Here is a 24,916-nt window from a genome sequence, read left to right on the forward strand (position 1 = left end):
GGAGCCCAAGGCTGCTGTCCACCGAGAGGAGCGTGGAGCCGGACAGAAGTCCTAGGTCCCCGCTGGAGTGCGGTGACCGTCTGAAGCCGGGTGCGTCGCCGAGACCGGGACCTACCTCCTTTGAATCTCCCCGCGTCCTGGCCAGTTGGGAGAGTCTGGTTATTTGCTATCGCACTTCGTGGATACGAACGTGGCTCGGCTAGGAGCGCGCCAGCAGACCTGTAGACTCCAGCTCTGCACCGCTCGCGCCTTTGGGGGACTCCGCTGGGTGGGGGTTCGCGGGTGTCGGTGTGTGCCGCAGACCGACCGGAGGTTGCTTTGGAGGAGGGCCGGTGGAGAGGCGGTTTAAGATTTTCTGTGAAGCATGGAGGAGAATGATTCCAAGCCCAGCGAGGCAGCGGCGGAGGCGCAGAGGCTGCCGGAATCTAGTCCCGGCGGCGGCTCTGGCGGCGGTAGCAGCCCGGGCGATTCGGACACCGGCCACCGGCGGGCTCTGATGCTGCCCGCGGTCCTGCAGGCGCCAGGCAACCACCAGCATCCGCACCGCATCACCAACTTTTTCATCGATAACATTCTGCGGCCTGAGTTCGGTCGCCGAAAGGACACGGGGACGTGCTGTACTGGTGCGGGCGGAGCGAGAGGCGGCGAAGGCGGCGCTGGCAGTACAGAGGGTGGCGGCGGCGCAGGCGGAGCCGAACAGCTCCTGGGGTCGGGCGCCAGGGAGTCCCGACCGAACCCAGCGTGCGCGCCCAGCGCGGGCGGTCCGCTCTCCGCCGCCGGCGACTCAGCGGCTGACGGAGAAGGCGGTTCCAAGACACTTTCGCTGCACGGCGGTGCTAAAAAAACTGGCGATCCAGGGGGTTCCTTGGATGGGGCGCTCAAGGCCCGAGGCTTAGGAGGCGGTGACCTGTCGGTGAGCTCCGACTCGGACAGCTCTCAAGCCAGCGCCACCCTGGGCGCGCAGCCCATGCTCTGGCCGGCTTGGGTCTACTGCACGCGCTACTCTGACCGGCCTTCTTCAGGTGAGCCCGTGGGACCGGGTGTCCAAACCCGCTGAGGGGAGACTTGCGGGACTGGGGAGGGTGCTTTCCGGGGAACATACACAGAGGGAAAGAAACACATTTTCTCCTGAACACACACACAAAGACGCATACTTCTCCCCGACAGTGGCACTGTTTCGCCCATGCTGGACAGAGCAGCGTCTAGAAGTAGGACTAGTTCTAGGGATACCGATTTAGGACCGTAAGAAGCAAGATGCAATCTCGTGTTCTCTCTCAGTCTCTCTCTGTCTCTGTCTCTGTCCTCTCTCTGACATCTCGCTGCCATTAATGCCCTGCCCCACAGTAGTCATTTAATGGGAATGGTGGTAGCTGGAAGGTCCTCAGGAAGTGAGCACTGAGTCAGCGCCCCCCCCTCCACCCCCGCACTTGTAAAGTCTGGAACCAGGAAACTTTCTGCCACCCTCAGGTCCAGAGTCCCTCGCAGAGCCGGTTATTTCAAGCCTGGATGCTCTTCTTCTCCACTCTTGGCCTAGGGTGACCATTGCAGAGGAGCAGAGGAAGGACTGCAGGGCAGTGGTGAAAACGGAGACAGCTTTTCCCTTTGTCACTTTATTTGGCGAACCACGTAGTAACATCACAGCATCCTGCCAGGAAGCAGCTTGAAGAAAGCGCAGCCATCCCAGAGCCACCATCCCCCTAGCAGAAAGGAAGCTTTAAGGGTTTTATGGTGCTGCCAAGACTGAGAAAGAGGCGGTGGGGAGGTTTGAGACGTATTTTTTTCATTCGTTTATAATTTTTTAAGACTTCATAGAAACTACCCGCTACATTAGATGCGGGTCTGTGATCAGGAAGCGCCATTAGCAGTGGGTTTCATTTGTCCGGGAGCTGAGTGAGGCCCCACTACGCACCCCCTCCATCTTCAGTTATTTTACGAGTGTCCTTTACCTATGTTCATAGCAAAACTGGGTCGCTCTCGACTGCCTTCTTGCAGCATCCTGTGTGTTTCTGATAAAATCCAAATTTTTGCTGCTAGATCTGAAATTTGCTCCATTGTTCTCGCCTCCCTCCTTTGTTAATATTTAATTAACATATAGGCTCACAAAGCCGACTGGCCTTGAGCCGTGGTCGGCTTTGTGCAGCAGCGCCAGCGCGCGAGTCCCGGCCGCGCCAAGCCGTGGCGGTCCGCGGATCCTGCAGCATGGCCCCGCGTGGCTCGGCTCGCAGCCTTCATAGGCTTAACGAAACCCCTTTCCTTTAAGTAATATTTCTTTCCTGGGCGTTTAAGAAAGAAAGGAGGGCAAAGGGTACTTGCTGAGGTTTGTCTCGGTTTCCCTGAGTTCCCTAAGTGTTTGCCTTTTAAAAGAGAATTCACAGAAAGAGGAACCAAAAGTATGGTTTTTAAGGAGACGTCCTTTCTCAGAAATAAGAATTATCAGAGACTGGAGTGTGTGTTATAGAATAGGAACCCCAGGGTGGAGGAGGCTGGAACACAGAGACCTTGTTCTTCCCCGGGGAGGGAACAAGGGGAGTCTGAGATCGGTTCCAGAAGTGGGAGGTCAGAGCTGAGTAGGCCAGGCCTCTTCCACACTCAGCCTCCGGTGCCCTGTGATGGTTCCAGGGTTCGCCCATGACCCTAGAAGCCTCACTGGCAGGGTGAGAGCCAGGTCCAAGGGCTCCAAGCCCGTGCTTGCTTGCCTTCAGCAAGGATGTGAAGGTGACCATGTGGGGAGGCGGGTGTGTGTGACTATGGGTACAGCCAAAACATGAGGAGTTGTATCTGCCCCTCCCTGGATCTCCTCTGGTACCCACAGACCCTTTTAGGCTTGCCCTTTGATGAGATCCCACTTGGCTGGAGGTGAGGGAGTTCTCACCCACTCTTGCTAGGTCGGCTGCCCCTGCCGCCCGGTTGGGTACCGCTCTGGGCAGCTGGTACAGGAGCAGGGTACCACACAGTCTGTTCCCAAAGTCACCCCCGCAGCGCAGGGCAGAACAGCGAGTCCCAGGCCCTGAAAGGGGAGGGTCCGGCCCTCTCCACCCTCTTCCGCTTCAAGCGGAAGGGGCCTCGATCGAGGGACGGCAAGTCGCCTGGAAAGTTGATTCAGGCTCCTTGCAGAGGAAGAACCAGAAAGAAGGTCTCTGCTTCTAGCCTGTGGCCTGGCTGGCTTTTCCCCGCACTCTGTGTACCTTCTGACCCCTACAAAGAGAACCCTCTACCGCAACACTTTAACCCTTTACCCTTTCCCTCGGGTGACTAGGTCCTGGGACCCTACCACCCTCCATACTTGCCTCAAACACTAGCAACTCCACAGGGAGAAAGGGTTGGGAACAGCAGTGGAGCCCTTCGTGAGGAAGCTATCATGAGGGTCACTTTGTGTTCTTGCCCAAGGTCAGTTGGGTGGTTTTTAATGAAGCAACCCCAGGCCTGTGGGGGGAGCTGAGAGGGAAAAGACACCATGGTCAGCACCCTGGCAGGAACCAGGTCCCTCTCTTGGACGGAGAGACTGAAGATGCCAGAGGCTCTCAGCAAAAGAGGTGGTGCTGCATTGGAGTCCTTCAAGGAAACATTGAACTTGGGCTCACCAGGCCGCACAAGAGAGGACTCAGGTGTGGTGACTCAGCCCTGAACCCTCTTTGGGAACCTACTGTGGCACCCTGCCAAGGCTGTGTAGGGACGATCCCCCTGACTGACTCGCCTACCCTCTTCTTCAATCTTACCCCATCTCCTTCTCCTCTCACCTACCCGGTTCTCTTTTCTGGGGCAGGGGCAACAAACACAAACAAGGCCAGAAAGTTTTTGGTTGGGCATTCCTTCAGTCAGTTTTTATTAGGGTCCCCAAGTTTGCTACCGACCTTTTAGCTAAATCTGCCAATCCACTTCATTTCCACCACCCCCCCACACACACACCCCACCTTGTTCAGCCTTGTGTGCCTTGGGTGGGCGCATCATCTTTCTTCGGAGTCTCTGGAACCTCTCAACTTTGGCTGACGGGGCTTCCTATAAGCGATAGGCTGCTCCTGCAACCAGTAACTTCTGCCCTCGTCTACAGGTCCCAGGTCCAGAAAACCAAAGAAGAAGAACCCGAACAAAGAGGACAAGCGGCCTCGCACGGCCTTCACTGCGGAGCAGCTACAGAGGCTCAAGGCTGAGTTTCAGACCAACAGGTACCTGACAGAGCAGCGGCGCCAGAGTCTGGCGCAGGAGCTTAGCCTCAATGAGTCGCAGATCAAGATCTGGTTCCAGAATAAGCGGGCCAAAATCAAGAAAGCCACGGGCAACAAGAACACTCTGGCGGTGCACCTCATGGCACAGGGCCTGTACAACCACTCCACCACCGCCAAGGAGGGCAAGTCGGACAGCGAGTAGGGCGAGCAGGGCGGGGCGGGCCGGGCCGGCCATCTAGGGCCGCGCGAAACAATGCAATAATTTAAAAACCGTGAACAAAGGGCCAGTGTATAAAGATTATACCAGCATTATCTGTGAAAATCCCGTGTATTAGCTGTGGTTCTAAAATAATCTATGTACATATAATTTACAGGCGGTGTAAAACCCAAAATATTCGACTATAAAATATTTTTTGAGTCTTTTGTGTTTAAGAGGTTATGCTAATTTTATGTTATTATTATTCTTTCTGCAAAGGGGGCTGTTTAGGGTTTCAGCTTTTTCTTTTTCTTTTTTCTTTTTCTTTTTTAATCCCCCATTATGGGACATCAACACTTTTTTTTTTCAAAAGAGAAAAATTAAAACAACTTGCTAAAGTCCAAAGATTTTTATTGCTGCATCTCACAGGACTGTGAACCGAATAAATAGCTCCTATTTGGTCAGCGGGCTCTGCAGCTTGCTTTGTGCTGGCTTGGCGAATGCTGTAGGACTTGTCAGCTTGGTGGTGGAGAGCTCTGGACTTCAGTGGGGAGAGAGGATGCATTTCCTTGGCTGAGGTCCCACAAAGCCCCCAGCTCTCCAGGCACCTCTCCAGCTGTCTCCTACTGTCTCTCATCCCAACCACCTCAGAGGCCCCAACTGGCCACCACCATGTGTCTGCTTTTGTGTCGCTGACCCCTGTCCCGCCAGCCACAGCCCTGTGGCGACCTGCCAGCGCCAACTCTCCTGCCTTGGACACTGTGGGCAGCGCTTGGGATATAGGAAGAAGGGGAAGTTGACCTGAGGCTTCAAGGCTTCGCTGCTGTGCTGCCACCTCAGCTAGCCCTGACCTAAAAATCCCACCAGGTCAGCTTGGGGGGCCTGGCAGAGCGAGTTGGTACGTCTTCCTTTCCTCCCCCCCCCCCGCTTATTTTTGAGTGGTGAATACATGTATGTGTACATACTCGTGTATGCATGTGCACGCACACCCCAGGCCTGTGTGAAGCTGGGGTTCTGGAGCTTGCAGCTACCTTGACTTTCAAAGGAACTCGGAACCCTCCTGAATCTAGAGAAAGTGTGTAAATAATCATTTCTTATCACTTTCTGTCTTTTTTTTTGTTTTTTAAAAGAAGATATACATTTTATTTTTGAAGGTGTGGTACTGTGTAAATTAAATATATTCAATATATCCCTCACCAAGTACATATATATATATAAGTAAACACATTATATATAACTCCACACTGTCTTCTGTTTAGTGTATGGGGAAAGGTGTCCAAATGTCCACCTGGGGCCAGGGCAATGGCCCAGGGGTGTTCTCCGCTGAGCTGGGAGTCAAGATGCCTGCTGAGGACTGATGGTGGATTTCTCTCTTTGCCTTAAACCTCTTTATTTCACTGCGCCAATACTTTCACTTTGTACATATTAGTGCCAACCTTCTGAAAAGGAAGTTATAAAAAAAAGTTGTAATTTAAAAATCTGTGAACAACCATTTGCTGCTTGGGAATCGGTGAAACGACATGCCTTTTAGCAGGAAGCAAATCTGTCCTTTTTTAAGTTTATAAGATGTGCATTTTACAGTATGAAATATTTATAATCTTATGAGAAATGGATGAATGTTCCCTACTTACAACTGTGGTTATCAAAATTGTGAACATTCCCACCCGTGCATTTTTGTGTGTTTAAATTCTTGAAAGTTGCGTTAAATAAAAAGAAGTGACTCTTTATTATAAAATGTTGGCAGTGGAAGGTGGACTTTTTCCACGTTTGTGTCTGAGCTCAGGAACCACCCCAGGTCTCCCCAGTGCCCAGGTGCTGCACCTACCCTTGAAATAAGAGAAGATGGTCTTTCTAAATACTGACCTTGGAATATCCAGCTGTAAGCACAGAGAAGAGGAAGTCATTTCTGTCCCCATTTGGTCCCCAGGAGGAATGAATCAAAGTACGCTGCCTCCACTCACAGGAGTATCTGTCCCCACGTAAGAAAATCTAGCAGGTCTCTCCCACCCCCTCCCCACTGTTGCAGGCTGGATGCCAGTGCCCACTGCATGGGCTGGGTGGAAGAATTTGTGCTCTTCCAGAGATACTCTTATTTCCCTAAATGCTAGTTTTGTTTCCCCCATCCCCAACCCCCAAAGCAAAGGACTTACTTCATCTCTGGATTCAGATGGGCTATGGACTGGCTGACTCGGAAGCGCGGGTCTTCTGCACTTCATGAAGCTAAACTGCTGTATTCCCAAACTTTCTTGGCTTGAAAGAAAGTTGTTTTGTTTTTCCCAAGAAGAGAATCTCAATGTCAAGGGTTGTTTGTTGCCAAGGGTGATCTAGGCAGTTTCAGTGCACTGGCCACTGGGCCATCAGGGATTCCCAAGCAGAGGCTGGATCACAGCTCCTGCCACTCAAGGGCCCCTCCACCGTGGGGCCACCAAAAGCCTCGATGCCACTCCCTAGGAGCACATACACCTCTGAGGTTTAGCTTCAAAACACTAGCACAATTTACCTTAATCTGTTGGCCTCCCTCTTTTTAATAAGAACATAACAACATCCATCTATTTTCAAATCCTAACACTGGTTGGGGAGGACATAAGGTAATGAGCTCCCAGGTCCCACAGGCAGCCAAGCAGACACCAGCCTGCCAATAATGCCAGAATTTTGGAACTTTAAAATTTGTTTTGTCTGTGATAGGGGACTGAGCTGGAAGGGCCTTCAGATCCTTGGGTTTCCGACTTGCTCTGGTGCATGTTGCTTTCTTCTTTTTCTTCAAATGCAAGTTGCCAGAGCTGGTGACTAACGTGGAGCCTTTGCTGGGCCAGCCTTGCTTTCTCACCTGGGGCAAGCAGAAGAAACAATTCCCACAGCCGGAGTGCAAGGCAAATCCCCAGATTCTGACCCAGCCTTAGTAGTCTTGTGTGCTTTGGAGGTGGACACCACCGACCGCTGACTCTGGAGCCCGGACACTGGGACCCGGACACTGGGACCCGGCTAGGTCACCCTGCAGAAGGTGGGAATCCCAAGTAGGAGAGGCAAGTTCCTTTGTGAAGAACCACTTGCCTTTTGGATCTCAATCGCTCTCCTGCGCCTGGCCTTGGCACGTCTCAGTCTCACCCCAAATCTGCTACTATGGTTCTCCACAAGTCACTGAAAGGAGGGGAGCAGTCAACCCACAGAGAGCTGTGAGACCTGTAGGCCCAACCAGTTGGCCCCCAGCAATGGTGCTGACTGAAAAGGCCCAGCCTGACACTCATACTAGTCTGACCTGGCTCTGGGGTCCCACGCTGTCGTCAGAACCTAGGGGTCAACTCTGCCCAAAGGCAGTCCAGTGTGGACCTGGCGTTAGCTTCCTTTTAAGCAGGAGGAAGAAGACTCACAGGTGGACCCGAGCTTGATCTCACAGAGTTCCAGTTCTGTGGTTTTTTTTTTTTTCTTGAGAGGTCAAGACAAATGTAAGGGGACTCTGGCCGCTTGACACGGGTCTAACTGGTGCACATAACAAATACCCAGGCCCTATGTTTGCCAACTGTCAGCCCAAGCAGGCTGGAAGACAGAGGTTTTGGCAGGCCTCTGTTAAAAGTCTTTCTAGTCTCCTGCTAGTTTAATATCCGACCTCTACGGTCTTCTTTTGCCTAGGCCCTGCCCTGAGAGCCCTCAAGAGAATCCCGGCTCCACCGAAAACTACTACCTGCCAGGGGGAGCCGCCTCTCACTGAGAGGTTAATACGGACTGACGCAGACACAAGGCTACGGTACCACCCCTGAAGGCGTGCACTGCGCCAGCGCCAGCGAGGCAGAAATCACCCTCCCGAGACCGATCTACCCCCACCCCTGAGCTCCCCACGCGGGGCCTCGGGGCTGGAAACCCCTTCTTTGGGCCTTGGTTTCATCCCTGAGGAAGGTTAGCTGTATCTAGACCTGGAAGTAGGGGAGAAAGGGAGCCACAGAGGGGTTCAGCCTTGGGTTTCTCGGACTCTAGGGCAGCGCCGGTGTGGTGGGGAGTGCTGGCTCGCACATTTGCAAGCAAAGCCCATACCGACTCACAGTTGCGCGGCTGGAACCCTGAGTAGACCATGGCTGTTTTTATTAATAACCTCAATTATGCTATGCTGCCAGCCCACGGAAAAGAAAAGGGCATTCTTGAAATCGCCGGAAATGTAATAATATTCATTAAAGTCGGTCCTAATTATATGATTTAATCAAGTGTGGTGGGCCTGTGCTTTGCTTTTGCCAGCAAAAAAACTGAGGATGGTGTTACTATTGTTAGTGGTGGCACGGCCTCGTCCTGGCCGCCAGTAAGACTTCCGGCTCTTCGGCTGAGGCCCAGTGCCCTCAAATGATGAATATAGGGGCGCCCCCCTTAGGGGCAGAGTTCTGCTGGAAAGACTGCTTAGTTGTAAACTCGGGATAAGGGTCAGGCCTAGACCCAAGCAAGACCTAAGCAACTCCTGGGGCTAGGCAGGATTTCTTCTGGCCCTAGGGACCATCTGTGGTGGTGGTGGGGGGGGGCAACACCAGGGAGGTTTTCTGGGAAAGCAGAACCTCGGGTCCCGCCCCCTCCAGGGCTGAGTCCCGCGCAGCTCCTGGAGTAGAAACAAAGAGTGTTGGAGAGAGATCTGCCTCCCGGCTGCCTTTTTACCCCCTCAGCCTGGAAGGCATCCCAGAGAGTCCTTTCCTCCTGTCCCCACCCCCAAGACACAGTGGAATGAGGAGCCAAAAGCCCAGTGGGCCTGCGTGGCTGTCGTGCCCCGCGCCACTGGTTCTTTAGAGAGGGGGTTAGATGAGCAGCTCAGGCAGGAAGAGCCAGGTCCCATCCAACCTCGGATCCTCTGTGGGGGCTAAGAAAGGTGGGCGCCCCTGTTTAGTCCCTGCATGACCGTCCGGGGGAAAAAAACCCGGCCCGGTAGCTGCTTGTTGTTTGACTCATCTGTCCAGACGTGAAACTTGGCCGCGTGGTCCCAGCGCGCTGCCTGCGGAAGGGGCCGGCCTCTCCTTTCAGCTGGCGCTTTGGGGTTCTCGCCTCCCGCCAAGTCCTTTGTCTGGGCGGGGACTGTCAGGCTCTGTCACCGCGGCTTGCCCTCCTCCTTTCCCCAACCTCTACCCCCCCTACTAACTTCCTTTTCTCTTTTCTCTCCTCCTTGGATGGATAGTCACAGGCCCCAGCTGCAGCACAAGAAGCGTCTGCCCCTCCTGTTGCGACTGCCCGCTTCCCCGCGGGTCGCTGGGACATCCCTCGGTGCCCAGGATTTCGCATCTGGGTTTCTCCTCTAGATCAAAACTTGTCTCCTGGTTTTGAACTCAGAAACAGTAATACATCGAATTAAGGAAGCTGGAGTTCCATTATATTTAGGTGTTAAGAGACAGGGCACCACTATCTGCTCTTTGCAGAATTCAGCTCCTGCCAACCACATCGCTATTACTATGGGCTCCCACGATTTTTTATTGTAGTAAAATGACGACATTCACCATCTTAACCAGTTTCCCGTGTATACTTCTGTGGTGACATCAAACACACTTGTAAATACCCACAATGCTGTGAAATCGTTATTACTGCTCACCTTTTCCACCCTGGCCTTACCTTCGGTCTCTGCTCCACTGCAGTCTGAGCACCTGGAAGGCCCAAGGGTAAGACATTCCTTCACAGCACAGTCTCCTGGTGGTTTCCAGGGCTAAAACCTCCCGGTGAGAATTGGGACCCTCCAAATGAAATGATGGAGGTGCATTCACGCTGGCGTTTTTTCATATAGGGAAGGACTGGAGCCTGCAGAGAAAGCGGAAGACTGAGAGCTGTGTTTCAGCCTGACGGAGGCTTACAGTCTTTCACAAATGGTCTGGGGATAACTTGGTTCTGTGTTTGTCATGCAAATACATCTGTCAAGTCTGTAGTGTTTTAAGAAAGGTGGTTCAGTGGAAAACACCTGAGTTTTGTTTGTTTTACTGTGACTTTGTGTGGCTGTTTCGAAGTCAGGGACTAAGAATCCCCCCCACCCCGTGTGTATGTGTGTGTGTGTGTGTGTGTGTGTGTGTGTTGTGCATGTGCTCTGCCACTGAGCTACACCCCTAACCCCAAGTTTTGACAGCAGATAGTCCTGTGTTCAAACCCTAACTCTGCCGTTTACTTTCTGAGCTAGTGTGTTATAGACTCCCTAGGAGTGGAGTCATTCTTTTTCAAACAGAAAGAACATTTACCTAATGAGTTTCCTGCAAGGGCTTTTTGTGAGCTAATGAGCACAAAGGCCTAGTGCTGAATAGGCTCAGCAAGCGGGGAGGCTTACGGGCTTACTCTCCTCTGCTGCTGAGTCCCTGGGTTTCCTCCCAGCTGCGCCCTCCCAGTGCAGGTGTCTCAGGGCTTCAGGCACCCACATTTTGCTTGCTTCTGCTAAGCAGCATGACATCTGTGTAGTTGTTTAGGCAAATGTAGAGAGGGGATAGAAGATGTAATAGCTAGGGGAGACATGTTCCAGGGCAGTCTGATCTAGTCAATAAAACTCATACAGGGAGAGGGAGAGGAAGAGAGAGGAAAAGGGGGAGGGGAAGGGAGGAGAAAGAAAAGGAGAGAAGAAAAAACAATAAAGGAAAAAGGAAAATCTACCTGGTCATAGAAAGTAGGGCAATGACCGGAGTAAGGGAACATGGTAGGACTTTCCAGCACTTTCCAGAATGCTGCTTCCCCACACTCCATGAAACTGCTATTGTTTTCTTTGTTTCTGTAGCGGGCAAGCATACGCTTCCCATCTCCATTCCAAGGTGGGATTTATTTATGTTCAAACCAGAGTCTCAGGTATCCTGGGCTATCCTTATACTCCCTATGTAGTTGGTGATGACCTTGATCCTCTTTCCCTTGTTCCCCAGTGCTAGAATCCAGACCCATCCACCACATGCAGGTTATTTGGTGCTGGCGAGGGAGTCTCAGGGCTTCATGAATACTAAGTAAGCTCTTGAACTACACTCCAACCACTCTAGGGTTTCACTTTGTTGTTTCGTGTTGGTGATTAAACCAAGGGTTTTTTTTTTTTTAGCATACTAAGAATCTCCAACCACTTAGCACACCCTATCTCCATTTCAGCATACATATCCCCAACACGCACACAATTGTCTTGACTTCAAATAGGCAAGGCATTCTGCCCTGGGTTTCTATATAGCAGGCATAAAACTTTCCATGCACCTTGCTTTCTGGTCCACTTGATATTTTCTGCCTCAAGTAGATGTTGCTTGGGGTGAAGTTGCTAATGAGGTCAACCTCACCCCAAGCACAGAAAGGGGACCCTCCCATTCGCAGGCTTCAAACCAAGTTGCATGACTGAAAATCACCTGCAACCCTTGTTTGCGGGTGGTAGGTAGTCTGTGCACACCCCTTGCATCAAGCCATTCTGCCATGTGGCTCCTCCCACAAGGATGAATGGGCGCCCTTATGATATGATGAGCTATTCAATAGCGAAAGCTCCAAGTAACCCTTTTCAATTAATTGATGTTCCTATAGCTAAAAGCATAACAGGCTTTGATTACATGCTAACTAGAACTGAGCATAATCCTGAGTTAATTATGTGGAGATAATTTTATAATTATATCATTCCGTTTAAGAAGCAATGTGTTGTTAACTTCCAATATTAACAGGAGTGACTATTCAGAAGAAAACAACCATGAGCCTGCACCTGTCCAAAGACCTCTTGAGCTGTGCTGTGGCTAATAGTAAGCAGTGGTCACTTTTGAGTAAGAGGAAGCAGAAATCACTCCCTGGGGAATCACAGAAGAGACTTGTCTGAGCAGAGTACTGCCCAGCACTACCCTTGCCTGCTCCCTAGTGCTAACACTATCTTCATTTCTGCTCTCGGCAGCTTGGATGTGCAAGTGATGCCCAAAGGGCCGGTGAGCCTTCGGGAATGCCAGGCCTTTGAGGCTGCCCAACAGAATGTCAGTAGAGTATGAGCACGGACTGAAGGTCAATGCCCAGGCACCCCAGAAATGGTCCATTTCCATTTCTTGCAGAGAGTAACTGCCACAGACTCTAAGGCCAGACATGATAGGCACTCTATCTGAGATAATCCTCTGTCTTTCCTACCCTGTGTTACCACCCTCCAGCCATACTTGGAAGAGGCTTCTGGCAGCATTTGTGGAATGTATTGGATGTCACCCTGGGGTGGCTTGGGCTTCCTCTGATGACAGCCTTTTCAAGCAGTCCTGAGGGATATGTGGTAGCTTGCCACAGTATGGTCAATGTGGTCACTTGTGAGTGAGAGAAACTGGAAAATACTTCCTGGGAGATGTATGTTAACTGAAGGTTGGTGTGAGGAAAGCCCGTCACTTACCCTGCTCTCAGTGCTGAACTGCCTATCTCTGTCTCTGCTGGGAAGCACCGTGCGTCCGGGGTGTTGGGGGAAGAGAGAGAAAGAACCTGACTGAGTTGTAATGTTCTCATTTTTTTTTCTTTTAAGATGATCAAAGACCTATTAGACTCAAGAAATTTTCCTTAGCTGACTGCCCTTCCTAATCGTGGGGTCACTGGGTGGAGGCTCGACGTGTGTGTGGAGAAGACCCCTCTTATGCTGAGCCGGCAATGCCACGTGGAAATGCAAACCGCTTGTCGAAGAAGAAAGTGAAATGACTTTACAGGAGTCATAGGCCCAAGCAACTCGTGCGCCTGGCACCCAAGGCCCTTATGCGTGGTTCCAGAATGGACAGACATAGTATCCATCTCCTGAGGCCGGCGGAAGTCACATATACCCTGCCACACAGGTAAGGACAGTTAGTGTCAGAGCTAGAGCCATCCCTTGCTTTCACCCCAGGAAGATTTGCAGCTCCCCACCCTATCCCCAAACCCTCCCTCCCCCCAACCGGGATATTTTCATTCGTACTTTTTAAAAGAAATGCTTCCTGGTCAAACTTGAATATGCAATGAGGCACTGGAGCTTTGTGGCGGAAATATAATTAAACTGGTGAAAGATGTAAAAGATGAAGAATGGGATGACATCAGGCTGATTTCACACTTGGCAGTCGGATAGCTGGGCCCAAGCCGGTCTTGCCACGCAAGGCAGATCAAAGTGCCCTGCCACCACTAAAAAGGCAAAAGGAGACTTAAGTATGCTAATCCCCAGGACAAATATATTTTAATCTTGTTAGAATACAAGTTAATGCTGCAGTGCAGTGGCTGAACTTGGTCAGGCAGTGGAGACCCATTTTTATTTTAGCTATGAATAAGGTGGACCTCTTGGTTTTATTCATCAGTAATGAAAGTACATTTACAAAATGAACCCCTCTTCGGACTGCCCTACCCCCCACTTTAAGCTTCTCTGGCCATGCACAGGGATTCTGGAGGCCCTGGATGGACCTGGTCCGTAAATGGAATCACCTCTCCGTGATCTTTCTGCAGAGGGCCCTGACAGCTCAGCTCATTGGTGGGAGAGAAACAGGGAAACTCTGAAATTAATTAAAAGATCCTCCTAAGCCTTCCGTTTCCCTTTAGGCCTGTGGTTTGACAACCAGACCAGTTCCTTCTCTCAGCCCTCTCACTTTAATTTTTACAACGTCAATTTTCATTACTATTAATTATTTGCCCAGCTCCAACTGTATATTTGGTGTGGCCCGATTAGCACGAAGCTCTTTAGGTTTGACCTCCCAGTGATTGTGAATGTGAAGGTGTGTGTGTGTGTGTGTGTGTGTGTGTGCTCTCAGTCACACAAAAGAGAAAAAACGTCACCTATCATGCTCCATTTGAAATATAAGCAAGGGGAGAATACTATACATAGTCATAAATGTATCTGAACAGCTGCCTGGGAGCCAGAGTGTGTGTGAGAGAGAGCAGTGTGCTGGCGCCCTGCACAGCTGAGCTGTGAGGTCACAGAAGGTTAAACTGCCCTGCAGAACCTGCCTGCTGAATATTGCTGATGGCAGCCGTCTAAAAGGCAATTTCTGTCTCTCTGCTCCAGGGTGTGTTAGAATTCCATCCGCCTCAGGCAGAAACCTGGCTTCCCCGGCTGGGAGCCTCTCCTCTCCACATCCCACAGCTGCCTGGGCCCCCAGCAGTGTAGTGGGGCAGGCGGAGCTGAGGCACTCAGTCTCCTGGACCTGGTGCAAAGGGGTTGCCAGGCTGCAGGGAGAGGTGTCGCCCCCACCCATCCCAGGTGGGTAAAAGCACACAGCACAGAATCACCAAAACATAACACTGAATGGCAGAATCCAAAGTGCTTGGGGAGGGAAACTAGAGGAAGCTCAGTAATCAGCAAGCAGAGATCTGGAATCAAAGCCCACAGTCCCGGTCCTGTCTCTCTCTGCAACTGCCCAAGCATTCTGTCACCTTTAAAGACACCCTAATGCTTCCTTCCTTCCCATATCTGCTCCCCAAGCCAGGATTTCCAGATATTTTTTGGCATCCTTCTGATTTGTTTGCTGTTTGCTTGCAGTGCTGGCGTTGAAACCCAGAGCATCACACTTGCTAAGTAACTGCCCTATCACCGAGCTACAGCCCAGATCTCTTTTTGTCTAAAACAGTGATACTCAAAATATATTGAGTTCCTGCTATGTGCTAGGGTATTCGTTCATTCACTGGGGCCCCTATAACAGTGCTACAGGCTACGGAACTTAAACACCAAGAGCTCATGGCCTAGGTCTGGAGGCCCTCTCCTTGTCTTCTGTGTCCTTGGCTGTGAGACTCACTGCTCCAGGCTGTGTGGCCACAAGGCCTTGTACCTAATGGGTCTCCTTCTTGGGACAGCAGTCATTTTTGACTCATTACCTGTTTGAATTTAGTATGACCCCACCCCTCCGGTTTGCTCACATCATCTAGTAACCTCACTTCCAAACGAAGTCATATTTTCAGGTTCACGAATGTGGGGGACAATATTCAGCCCAGGGCAGCCAGGACCAAGCACTTCCTGGAGATTGTTCCCTTCTCGCAGTTGTTACTCTCATGACCTCCCATGAGGGTGACTGAGCCCAGAGGTGGAAGCTGTTTGGTTAGCCAATGTGCAGTTGTGTCTGTCATGTGACATCACTCAGGCTCTTTCTGGGGTGGAAGGGGAGTTGTTACATCATCATGTTGGGGCCCAAGTACACCGCATACCTGAGTCCTGCAAGAGACACTGCCCTGGATCCTCTGGAAGAGCGACCAGCGTTACTAACCACTGAGCCATCTCTCCAGCCCCCATTTAGCATCATCATTTTTTTCATCTTCTAGGGATAGTAAGAGGTTGCAAGCCAAGGCAATGTGGTAGTGTTCCCGTGTGCCTGTCCGGGTGGCTAGGTAAAACCTAGCCTGTGTTGGGTTTGTAAAGCTCTGTCCCTGTACAAGGCTGTGTCCACCACAAGGAAGAAAGTGCCACCCACTCGCCAAGGTTTGTTTGTTCCCTGCGACTGTCCAGAGGAGGAAACTTTCTGGATGGACAAGGTAAGAACACACTCAACACCACAAAAAGAAACACGATACCAACAAAAACTAGTGGCCCTACAACAGCAAGACTTGAACACCCCAATATAGATGAAGGGGAAGAAACTGACCTAAAAAATGATTCTAGGAGAATGTTTGAGGCCCTTAAAGAGAAAATGAAAAATTCCCTCCAAGAAATGGAGGAAAGACAAACAAAAAATTGGAAGAAATCAACAAATCCCTTAAAGAAAACAAAGAAAAAGCATTCAAGCAGATGAAAGAAACAATTCAAGACTTGAAAATCGAAATAGAGGCAACAAAGAAAGCACAAACCATGGGCTAGAGAGATGGCTCAGCAGTTAAGAACACTGACTGCTCTTCCAAAGGTCCCGAGTTCGATTCCCAGCACCCATATGGCAGCTCACAACTGTCTGTAATTCCAATTCCAGGGGACCCTACACCCATGGCAAATCACCAATGCACATAAAATAAATAAATAAATAAATGATTTTTTTTTAAAAGAAAGCACAAACCAAGGGAATTCCAGAAATGGCAAATATGGGAAAACAAGCAGGAACCACAAATGCAAGCATAAATAACAGAATACAAGAGATAGAAGAGAGAATCTCAATAGACTGAATCAAAAGAAAAAGGTCCCCTTGTCACATAATAATTAAAACACTAAACATACAGAATAAAGAGAGAATATTAAGAGCTGCAAAGGAAAAAAGCCAAGACCTATCAGAATTACGCCTGACGTCTCAATGGAAACAAGGAAACAATGAAAGCCAGAAGATCCTGGTCAAGCATTATGCAGACACTAAGAGACCATGGATGCCAGCCTAGACTACTATACCCAGCAAAACTTTCAATCACCATAGATGGACAAAACAAGGCATTCATGATAAAACCATATTTAACCAATGCCTAGCTACAAACCCAGCCCTACATAAAGTACTAGAAGAAAAACTCCAACCCAAGGAAGTTAGCTACATCCATAAAAACACAGACAATAGATGATCTCACAGAAGCAAATCCCAAAGAAGCAAAAAAACAAAAACAAAAAAAAAAACAAAAAAAACAAAAAACAAAAAAACAACACAATAACAACACTAACAATGAAAACTAAAATAACAGGAGCTAGCAATCACTGTTCATTAATATCCCTTAACATAAATAGACTCAACTCACATATAAAAAGACACAGGCTAACAGACTGGATACAAAAACAGACTCCATCCTTCTGCTGCATACAAGAAACACACCTCAACCTCAGAGACAGACATCACCTCAAAGTAGAGGGTTGGGAAAGATTTTTCCAATCAAATGGACCAAAGAAACAAGCTGGTGTAGCTATCCTAATATTTAACAAAATAGACTTCAAACTAAAATCAATCGAAAGAGACAAAGAAGGACATTTCATATTAGTCACAGGAAAAATCCATCAAGAAGAAATCTCAATACCGAAAATCTATGCCCCAAATCCTAGGGCACCTCATATGTGAAAGAAACAGTCCCAAAGTTAATCACACATTAAACCCCACACACTAATAATAGGAGACTTAAACATCACTGTACAGGTCTGTCAGACAGAAACTTAACAGAGAAATAAGGGAACTAAGAGATGTTATGTCTCAAATGGACTTAACAGACATCTATAGAACATTTCATCCAAACATAAAAGATTATACCTTCTTCTCAGCACCTCATGGAACCTTCTCAAAAACTGACCATATACTAGGTAACAAAGCAAACCTCAACAGATAAAAAAAAATTCAGAATAACTCCATGTATCTTATTGTATCACCATGGCTTAAAATTATAATTCAACCACAACATTAATTTCAGAATGCCCACAAACACATGGAAATTAAACAATGCTCACCTAAATCACCAATGGGTCAAGGAAGAAATAAAAGAAGAAATTAAAGACTTCCTAAAATTCAAATGACCACACAACATATCCAAATTTATGGGACACAATGAAGGCAGTGTTAAGAAGAAAGTTCATAGCACTAAATGCCTACATAAAGTAGCTGAAAAAAATCCCCACTAGTTAGTTAACAGAACACCTGAAAACCCTAAAACAAAAAGAAGCAAACTCACCCAGAAGGACTAGAAGTCAGAAAATAATCAAATTGAGAGCTAAAATCAACAAAATAGAAAAAAAAGAGTTGGTTCTTCGAGAAAACAAAATAGACAAAACTTTATCCAAACTAAATGAAAGGAATAGCCAAATTAACAAAATTAGAAATGAAAGGGGGTCATAACAATAGACATGGAGGAAATCCAGAGAATCATCAGGTCATACTGAAAATCCGTACTCCACAAAATTGGAAAACTTAAAGTTAATGGACAATTTCTGGATAAATATCACTTACCAAAATTAAATCAAGACCAGATGAGCAAATTAAATAGATTTATAACTGCTAAATAAATAGAAGCAGTCATCAAAAGTCTCCCAACCAAAAAAAAAAAAAGACCAGATGGTTTCAGTGTAGAATTCTACGAGATTTTCAAAGAACTAATACCAGTACTTCTCAAATTGTTACACACAATAGAAACAGAAGGAACATTGTCATTCTTTTTGTGAGTTTACAATTACCTTGGTACCCAAACCACATAAAGACATTGCTAAGAAAGTGGATTACAGACTAGTATCACTCATGAACATTGATGCAAAAATACTCAATAAAATACTGGCAATCAGAATCTAAGAACACATCAGAAAAATCATCCACCATGACCATGTAGGCTTCATCCCAGAGATGCAGGGATGATTCAACATACAAACATCTGTCAATGTAATCCACCATATAAACAAACTTAAAAAAAAAACACATGACCATCTCATTATATGCTAAAAAACCCTTTGACAAAATCCAACATTCCTTCATGATAAAGGTCTTGGAGAGAGCAGGGATACAAGGAACACACCTAAACATAATAAAGGCAATATACAGTAAGCCAACAGCCAACATCAAACTAAATGGAGAGAAACTCACAGCAATCCCACTGAAATCAGGAACAAGACAAGGTTGTCCACTCTCTCCATATCTATTCAATATAGTTCTTGAGGTTCTAGCTAGAGTAATAAGAAAACAAAAGGAGATCAAGGAGATACAAATCAGAAAAGAAGAAGTCAAACTCTCACTATTTGCTGATGATATGATAGTTTACATAAGCAACCCCAAAAATTCTACCAAGGAACTTCTACAACTCATGAACACTTTCAGTAATGTAGCAGGATACAAGATTAACTCAAAAAAGTCAGTAGCCCTTCTGTACATGGTTGATGATAAATGGGTTGAGAAAGAAATTAGAGAAACATCACCCTTCACAATAGCCACAAGTAGCATAAAGTATCTCAGAGTAACTAACTAAACAAGTGGAAGACCTGAATGTTGTAGGGATAAGCCCAGCCCATTAGGAGGCATGTTCGCCTTGGGCTAATGTTTACACATAAATCTGGCGAGCGTGAGCCCCCCTGGTCTCTTTTTTTGTATTTCCTGCTCATAGCTGGATCGCTGGTGTTGTAAGATATCCCTTCATTAAAATTTGCTGTTTCATAGTAAGCTAGCCTGGTTATTACGCCGCCTACAGAATGTCAAGAATTTTAAATCTTTGAAGAAAGAAATTAAGAAGAAAACAAAGTGGAAAGATCTCCCATATTCTTGGATAGGTAGAATTAACATAGTAAAAATGACAATTTTACCAAAAGCAATCTACCAATTCAATGCAATGCCCATCAAAATCCCAACAAATTCTTCACAGATGTCAAAAGAACAATATTCAACGTCATATGGAAAAGCAAAAAAACCCAGGATAGCCAGAACAATCCTGTACAAAAAAGGAACTTCTGGAGGCATCACAATCCCTGCCTTCAAACTCTACTACAGAGCTACAGTACTGAAAACAGCCTGGTATTGGCATAAAAACAGACAGGTGGACTAATGGAATTGAATCTAAGACCTGGATATCAATCCACACACCTATCACCTGATTTTTGACCAAAAAAGAACAAAATATGAAATGGAAAAAAGAAAGCATATTCAATAAATGTTGCTGGCATAACTGGACATCAACATGTAGAAGAATGAAAATAGATCCATATCTATCGCCATGCACAAAACTCAAGTCCAAATGGATCAAAGACCTCAACATAAAACCAACCACATTGAGCCTCATAGAAAAGAAAGTGGGAAGTATACTTGCACACATTGGCAAAGGAGACCACTTCCTAAATTTAACCCTGGTAGTATAGACACTCAGAGAAACAAGTAATAAATGGGACCTCCTGAAACTGAGAAGTTTCTATTAAGCAAAGGATATAGTCAACAAGTCAAAAAGGCAGCCCACACAATTGAAAAAAATCTTCACTGACCTCACTTTGGATAGACGACTTATCTCCAAAATACACAAAGAATTCAAGAAATTGGTCATCAAAAACAAAACAAAACAAATCATCCAATAAAAATGGGGTACAGACCTAAACAAAGAACTCTCAACAGAGGAATCTAAAAGACACTTAAGGAAATGCTCAACATCCACTCTGTAATTCTATCTTATACCTGTAAGAATGGCCAAGAGCGAGGACTTGGGTGAAGATGGCGGCAGCCGAGGCCGCGAACTGCATCATGGAGGTTTCCTGTGGTCAAGCAGAAAGCAGTGAGAAGCCCAATGCTGAGGACATGACGTCCAAAGACTACTACTTTGACTCCTATGCCCACTTTGGCATCCATGAGGAGATGCTGAAGGATGAGGTGCGCACTCTCACATACCGCAACTCCATGTTTCACAATCAGCACCTCTTCAAAGACAAGGTTGTGCTGGACGTGGGCTCGGGCACAGGCATCCTCTGCATGTTTGCGGCCAAGGCAGGAGCCCGCAAGGTCATTGGGATCGAATGTTCAAGCATCTCTGATTATGCTGTGAAGATTGTCAAAGCCAACAAGTTAGACCACGTGGTGACCATCATCAAGGGCAAGGTGGAGGAGGTGGAGCTGCCCGTGGAGAAAGTGGACATCATCATCAGCGAGTGGATAGGCTACTGTCTCTTCTACGAGTCCACGCTCAACACTGTGCTGCATGCCCGTGACAAGTAGCTGGCACCTGATGGCCTCATCTTCCCAGACCGGGCCACCCTTTATGTGACAGCCATTGAGGACCGACAGTACAAAGACTACAAGATCCACTGGTGGGAGAATGTATATGGTTTCGATATGTCCTGCATCAAAGACGTGGCCATCAAGGAGCCCTTGGTGGACGTGGTGGACCCGAAGCAGCTGGTCACTAATGCCTGCCTCATAAAGGAGGTGGACATTTATACAGTCAAGGTAGAGGACCTGACCTTCACCTCCCCCTTCTGCCTACAAGTGAAGAGGAATGACTACGTGCATGCCTTGGTGGCCTACTTCAACATCGAGTTCACCCGATGCCACAAGAGGACCGGCTTTTCTACCAGTCCCGAGTCCCCATACACACACTGGAAACAGACTGTGTTCTACATGGAGGATTACCTAACAGTGAAGACTGGCGAGGAGATCTTTGGCACCATTGGCATGAGGCCCAACGCCAAAAACAATCGCGACTTGGACTTTACCATCGACCTGGACTTCAAGGGCCAGCTATGTGAGCTCTCTTGCTCCACCGACTACCAGATGCGCTGAGGTGGCGCCAGGCTGGCCTCCTACTGAAGGGGGCTTAGGGACTGGGCTTGGGGGATGGGAGGGTACATCGTGACTGTGTTTTTCATAACTTATGTTTTTATATGGTTGCGTTTACACCAATAAATCCTCAGCTAAAAAAAAAAAAAAAGAATGGCCAAGAGCAACAACACTGATGACAACTTATGCTGGAGAAGATGTGGGGTAAAGGGAATGCTCCTACATTGCTGGTGTGAATGAAAGCTAGTACAGTCCCTTTGAATATTCAGTATGGCAATTTCTCATAAAATTAGGAAACAATCTACCTCAAGACCCAATAATATCACTTTTGGGTATGTATGCAAAGAATGCTCAGTCATACCATAAGAACACGTGCTCAACTATGTTCATAGCAGCATCATTTGTCATGCCAGAATATGAACACAACCTGGATGTCTCTTAAGCGAAGAATGGATAAAGAAGATGTGGTACATTTACACAATGGAGTATACACAGCAGAAAAAATAATCACAACTTGAAATTTGTGGGCAAATAGATGGAGCTAGAAAGCATCATACTGAGTGAGGTAACCCAGAAAGACAAATATAATATGTACTTATTCATAAGTGGCTTTTTTATATAAAGCAAAGAAAAACTAGACTACGTTTCACAATCCCAGGGAACCTAGACAACAAAGAGGACCCTAAGAGCAACGTATATGGATGTAATGTATATGGGAAGTAGAAAAAGATAAGATCTCCTGAGTAAATTGGGAGTATGGGGACCATGGGAGAGGGTAAAAGGGGAGCAGGAGGAAGGTAGGAAGCAGAAAAAACATATAGCTCAATAAAAATTTTTTAAAAAGAGAGACATGAACACATACAAGGGAGATAAGAATGTGGGAGGGAGGGTGGGTAGGAGGAAGAAGGGAGTGGGAGCTGGAGGGAGAGGGACTAAATGCGGTGACAATGCCCTTGATACAAACAGAAGCTGACCAAAAACTGAAATACTAAAAATAATGAGAAAGGGATGGTGTGGAATGCCCTCCTGTATGCTGCCCATATGTGCTGCTTTTATTGGTTGATGAAAGCTGCTTTGTCCTATGACAGGGCAGAATATAGTTAGGCTAGAAAGCCAAACTGAATACAGGGAGAAAGAGGGTAGAGTCAGGGAGATGCCAGCAGTTGCTGGAGAGCAAGGTGTGAGCTAATAAGCTCAAGCCTTGTGATAAAATACAGAATAATAGAAATGGGTTAGTTTGAGTTGTAAGAGCTAGTTAATAATAAGCCTGAGCTAATAGGCCAAACAGTTTGTAATTAATATTAAGCCTCAGAGTTCAAGAGTTCAGGAACTGGCAGGCCAGAGAGAAACCTCCAGTTACAAATGATCGAACATGTGAGTTTGATGCTTGATATTTTGAATATTCTGATTTCTCCTTAAACTTTTGCCTCCTGGTGTTGGACACAGTCATGAGAACCCATCATCTTTCTCTGCTGAAGGCAGTGGGTTCTCTGAGGCCATTCCATAAGTGAAAGGAGCTGGACGCTTTGGTCTCAGCACTGCACTGCCAAGCTGGAGGTAAGAGGGGTCTGAACTGCCAGGGTCAGGAGCTAGAACTGTGCCGAGGAAGGGCCAGGAGATGATCTTTCTGAGTCACTTCCAAGCAGAAGAGAGCTTTGTCCTACACGTGTCCCCCACAGTGAAACTAGGAATTTCCTTGGTTTCTTTGAAGCCCAGAGCTGAAATGCAGGGTGAGGTCTCCTTGCCACTGTCTATGACTGTTCCTGTCACACGGGGAGCTGCTCATGCCAGGACATTGATTCCTCACCTCACTCTGTTCTGGGCCTGGTGGCATCATTCTTTCTCTTCTTTCTTCAATGTATGGATGTTTTCCTTTTATGAGGACTTCTGTGTCTGCACCACTTTCTCATCGCAGGAGGCTGACAGCAGCTCCTTCTCGGGAATGGGGGTCAGGCCGAAAGGCATTGTACAGATGGGCTTTGCTCTGCGAGTCTTGCCTCAAATGGCCCTCTCTTGGGAACAGACCTGACAGGGAAGTGATCCCTGTCTCCCCTCAGTGTTGCTTTATGTATCTAGTGATTACATACCTGGGTGGAACCATGCTAAGGAACGAGGTCTGCAGAGAACCAGTAAGTCAGACTGGGCACCTCAGCACTCCATCTCCGAACTGGTGGCCAGTGTTGCAATGAGTTGGGTGGTGTGCACACTGGCAACCTACCAGGAGCCCTGCTAAGCTGGAGGCAGAGCCACTTCTTGCAGATGTCAGAAAGACCCACACAATGAAGCTGTGCCTGACATTGCCCAGGTGGTTGACAATGACAGTCATACTGTCAGGGTCTCCTTTGCTATTATGTGCCATCTGACTGGAACCCATGTTAAATTCTAGAAGGAGTAAAGCCTCTGACTCATGGCCAAGACCTGTGTTTGGACTCAAATAAAACTTGGCCGATGTTGTAAGGAGCAGCGGGCTACGTTCCTGGCGCCCGGCGGCCTGCACAGCTAGCTTTACCTGAAATAATTACATGGAAACTGTATATTTTTAAACATTGCTTGGCCCATTAGTTTTAGCCTCTTATTGGCTAGCTTGTACATATTGATCTAACCCATTTTTAATATTTTGTGTAGCACCATGAGCTGGCTTACCAGGGAAGATCTTAACCTGTGTCTGTCTGGAATGGGAGAATCATGGCAACTCCCTGACTCGGCTTCTTTTTTCCAGCATTCTGTTCTGTTTACTCCGCCTACCTAATTTTTCTGTGAAATTCATCTATCCAGCGCCCTGCCCTCTTTGACCATGCCTGGGATTTGCCTTGGCTATAGGAAGTCAGTAGTTCAGTAATAATCCTGAGGCTGGCTCCCCTTGCAAGCAGTATGCTTCCAAACACTGGTCTTCCCTAAGCCTGGCCACCTTCAGGCTGACTCCCCCTCTCCAGTAGCCCCTCCAGTTCTTACCCATACCCAAGCCCTCCAGACTCTTCTGTCCCCCAAATTACGATTGCTCAAAATAGACCACATGGCCTCCAGCACAGGAGGCAATCTGGAGGAGACCAGAGTCCCTGTCTATTTACAAAACTCCCCTGGACAATTGCTGGCTCTGTTTCTGCTATGCCCGCCACGAGGTTCAAGGACAAGTTATTGTCATTTAGCAAAGGTGCTTAGTGAACTTTACAAAATTAATTTCTTGGTTGTTGCTGTGAATTCCCAGGAGGCGTGTTCAGATATCAGAACATCATTGCCGAGTCAAAGCTACTGGGGGAAGGGCTGGGCGTTGGGGTGGGGGGGGATTGCTTCCAGTGAGGTGCTGAATCTCTGAGCAGCAATGCACACATCTGTTCACCACCCTTTACTGCTCCCACCCACCGACAGTGAGGCTGAGAGGGGCATGAGGGTCAGAATCTGAAGAATAGCTAGCTCTGGGACTACACGAAGTTTCCTTATTCTATCTGTGCCTGTTTCCCACATGTGAAACATGAGGAGTATTCATGTTAGGGTGTGTGTGTGTGTGTGTGTGTGTGTGTGTGTGTGTGTGTGTGTGTGTGTGT

The 24,916-nt window shown here is 47.8% G+C and overlaps 2 protein-coding genes across 2 annotated transcripts; both read left to right on the forward strand.

Annotated features, from left to right (window-relative positions):
• Positions 1–25: 25 nt before the first annotated feature.
• On the forward strand, positions 26–6,054 carry En2 (engrailed homeobox 2). The gene is made up of 2 exons (XM_005367455.3): positions 26–1,022; positions 4,049–6,054. The coding sequence occupies exons 1-2, from the start codon at positions 365–367 to the stop codon at positions 4,363–4,365; spliced, it is 975 nt and encodes a 324-aa protein (XP_005367512.1). The 5' UTR covers positions 26–364; the 3' UTR covers positions 4,366–6,054.
• Positions 6,055–20,305: 14,251 nt separating this feature from the next.
• LOC101986422 (protein arginine N-methyltransferase 1-like) lies at positions 20,306–21,506 on the forward strand. The gene is given in 1 exon segment (XM_013353864.2): positions 20,306–21,506. A coding segment is annotated over 1 exon segment (1,062 nt). The 5' UTR covers positions 20,306–20,315; the 3' UTR covers positions 21,378–21,506.
• Positions 21,507–24,916: the final 3,410 nt, after the last annotated feature.

The sequence above is a fragment of the Microtus ochrogaster genome, unplaced genomic scaffold, assembly GCF_000317375.1.
Source record: "Microtus ochrogaster isolate Prairie Vole_2 unplaced genomic scaffold, MicOch1.0 UNK18, whole genome shotgun sequence".
NCBI lineage: Eukaryota > Metazoa > Chordata > Mammalia > Rodentia > Cricetidae > Microtus > Microtus ochrogaster.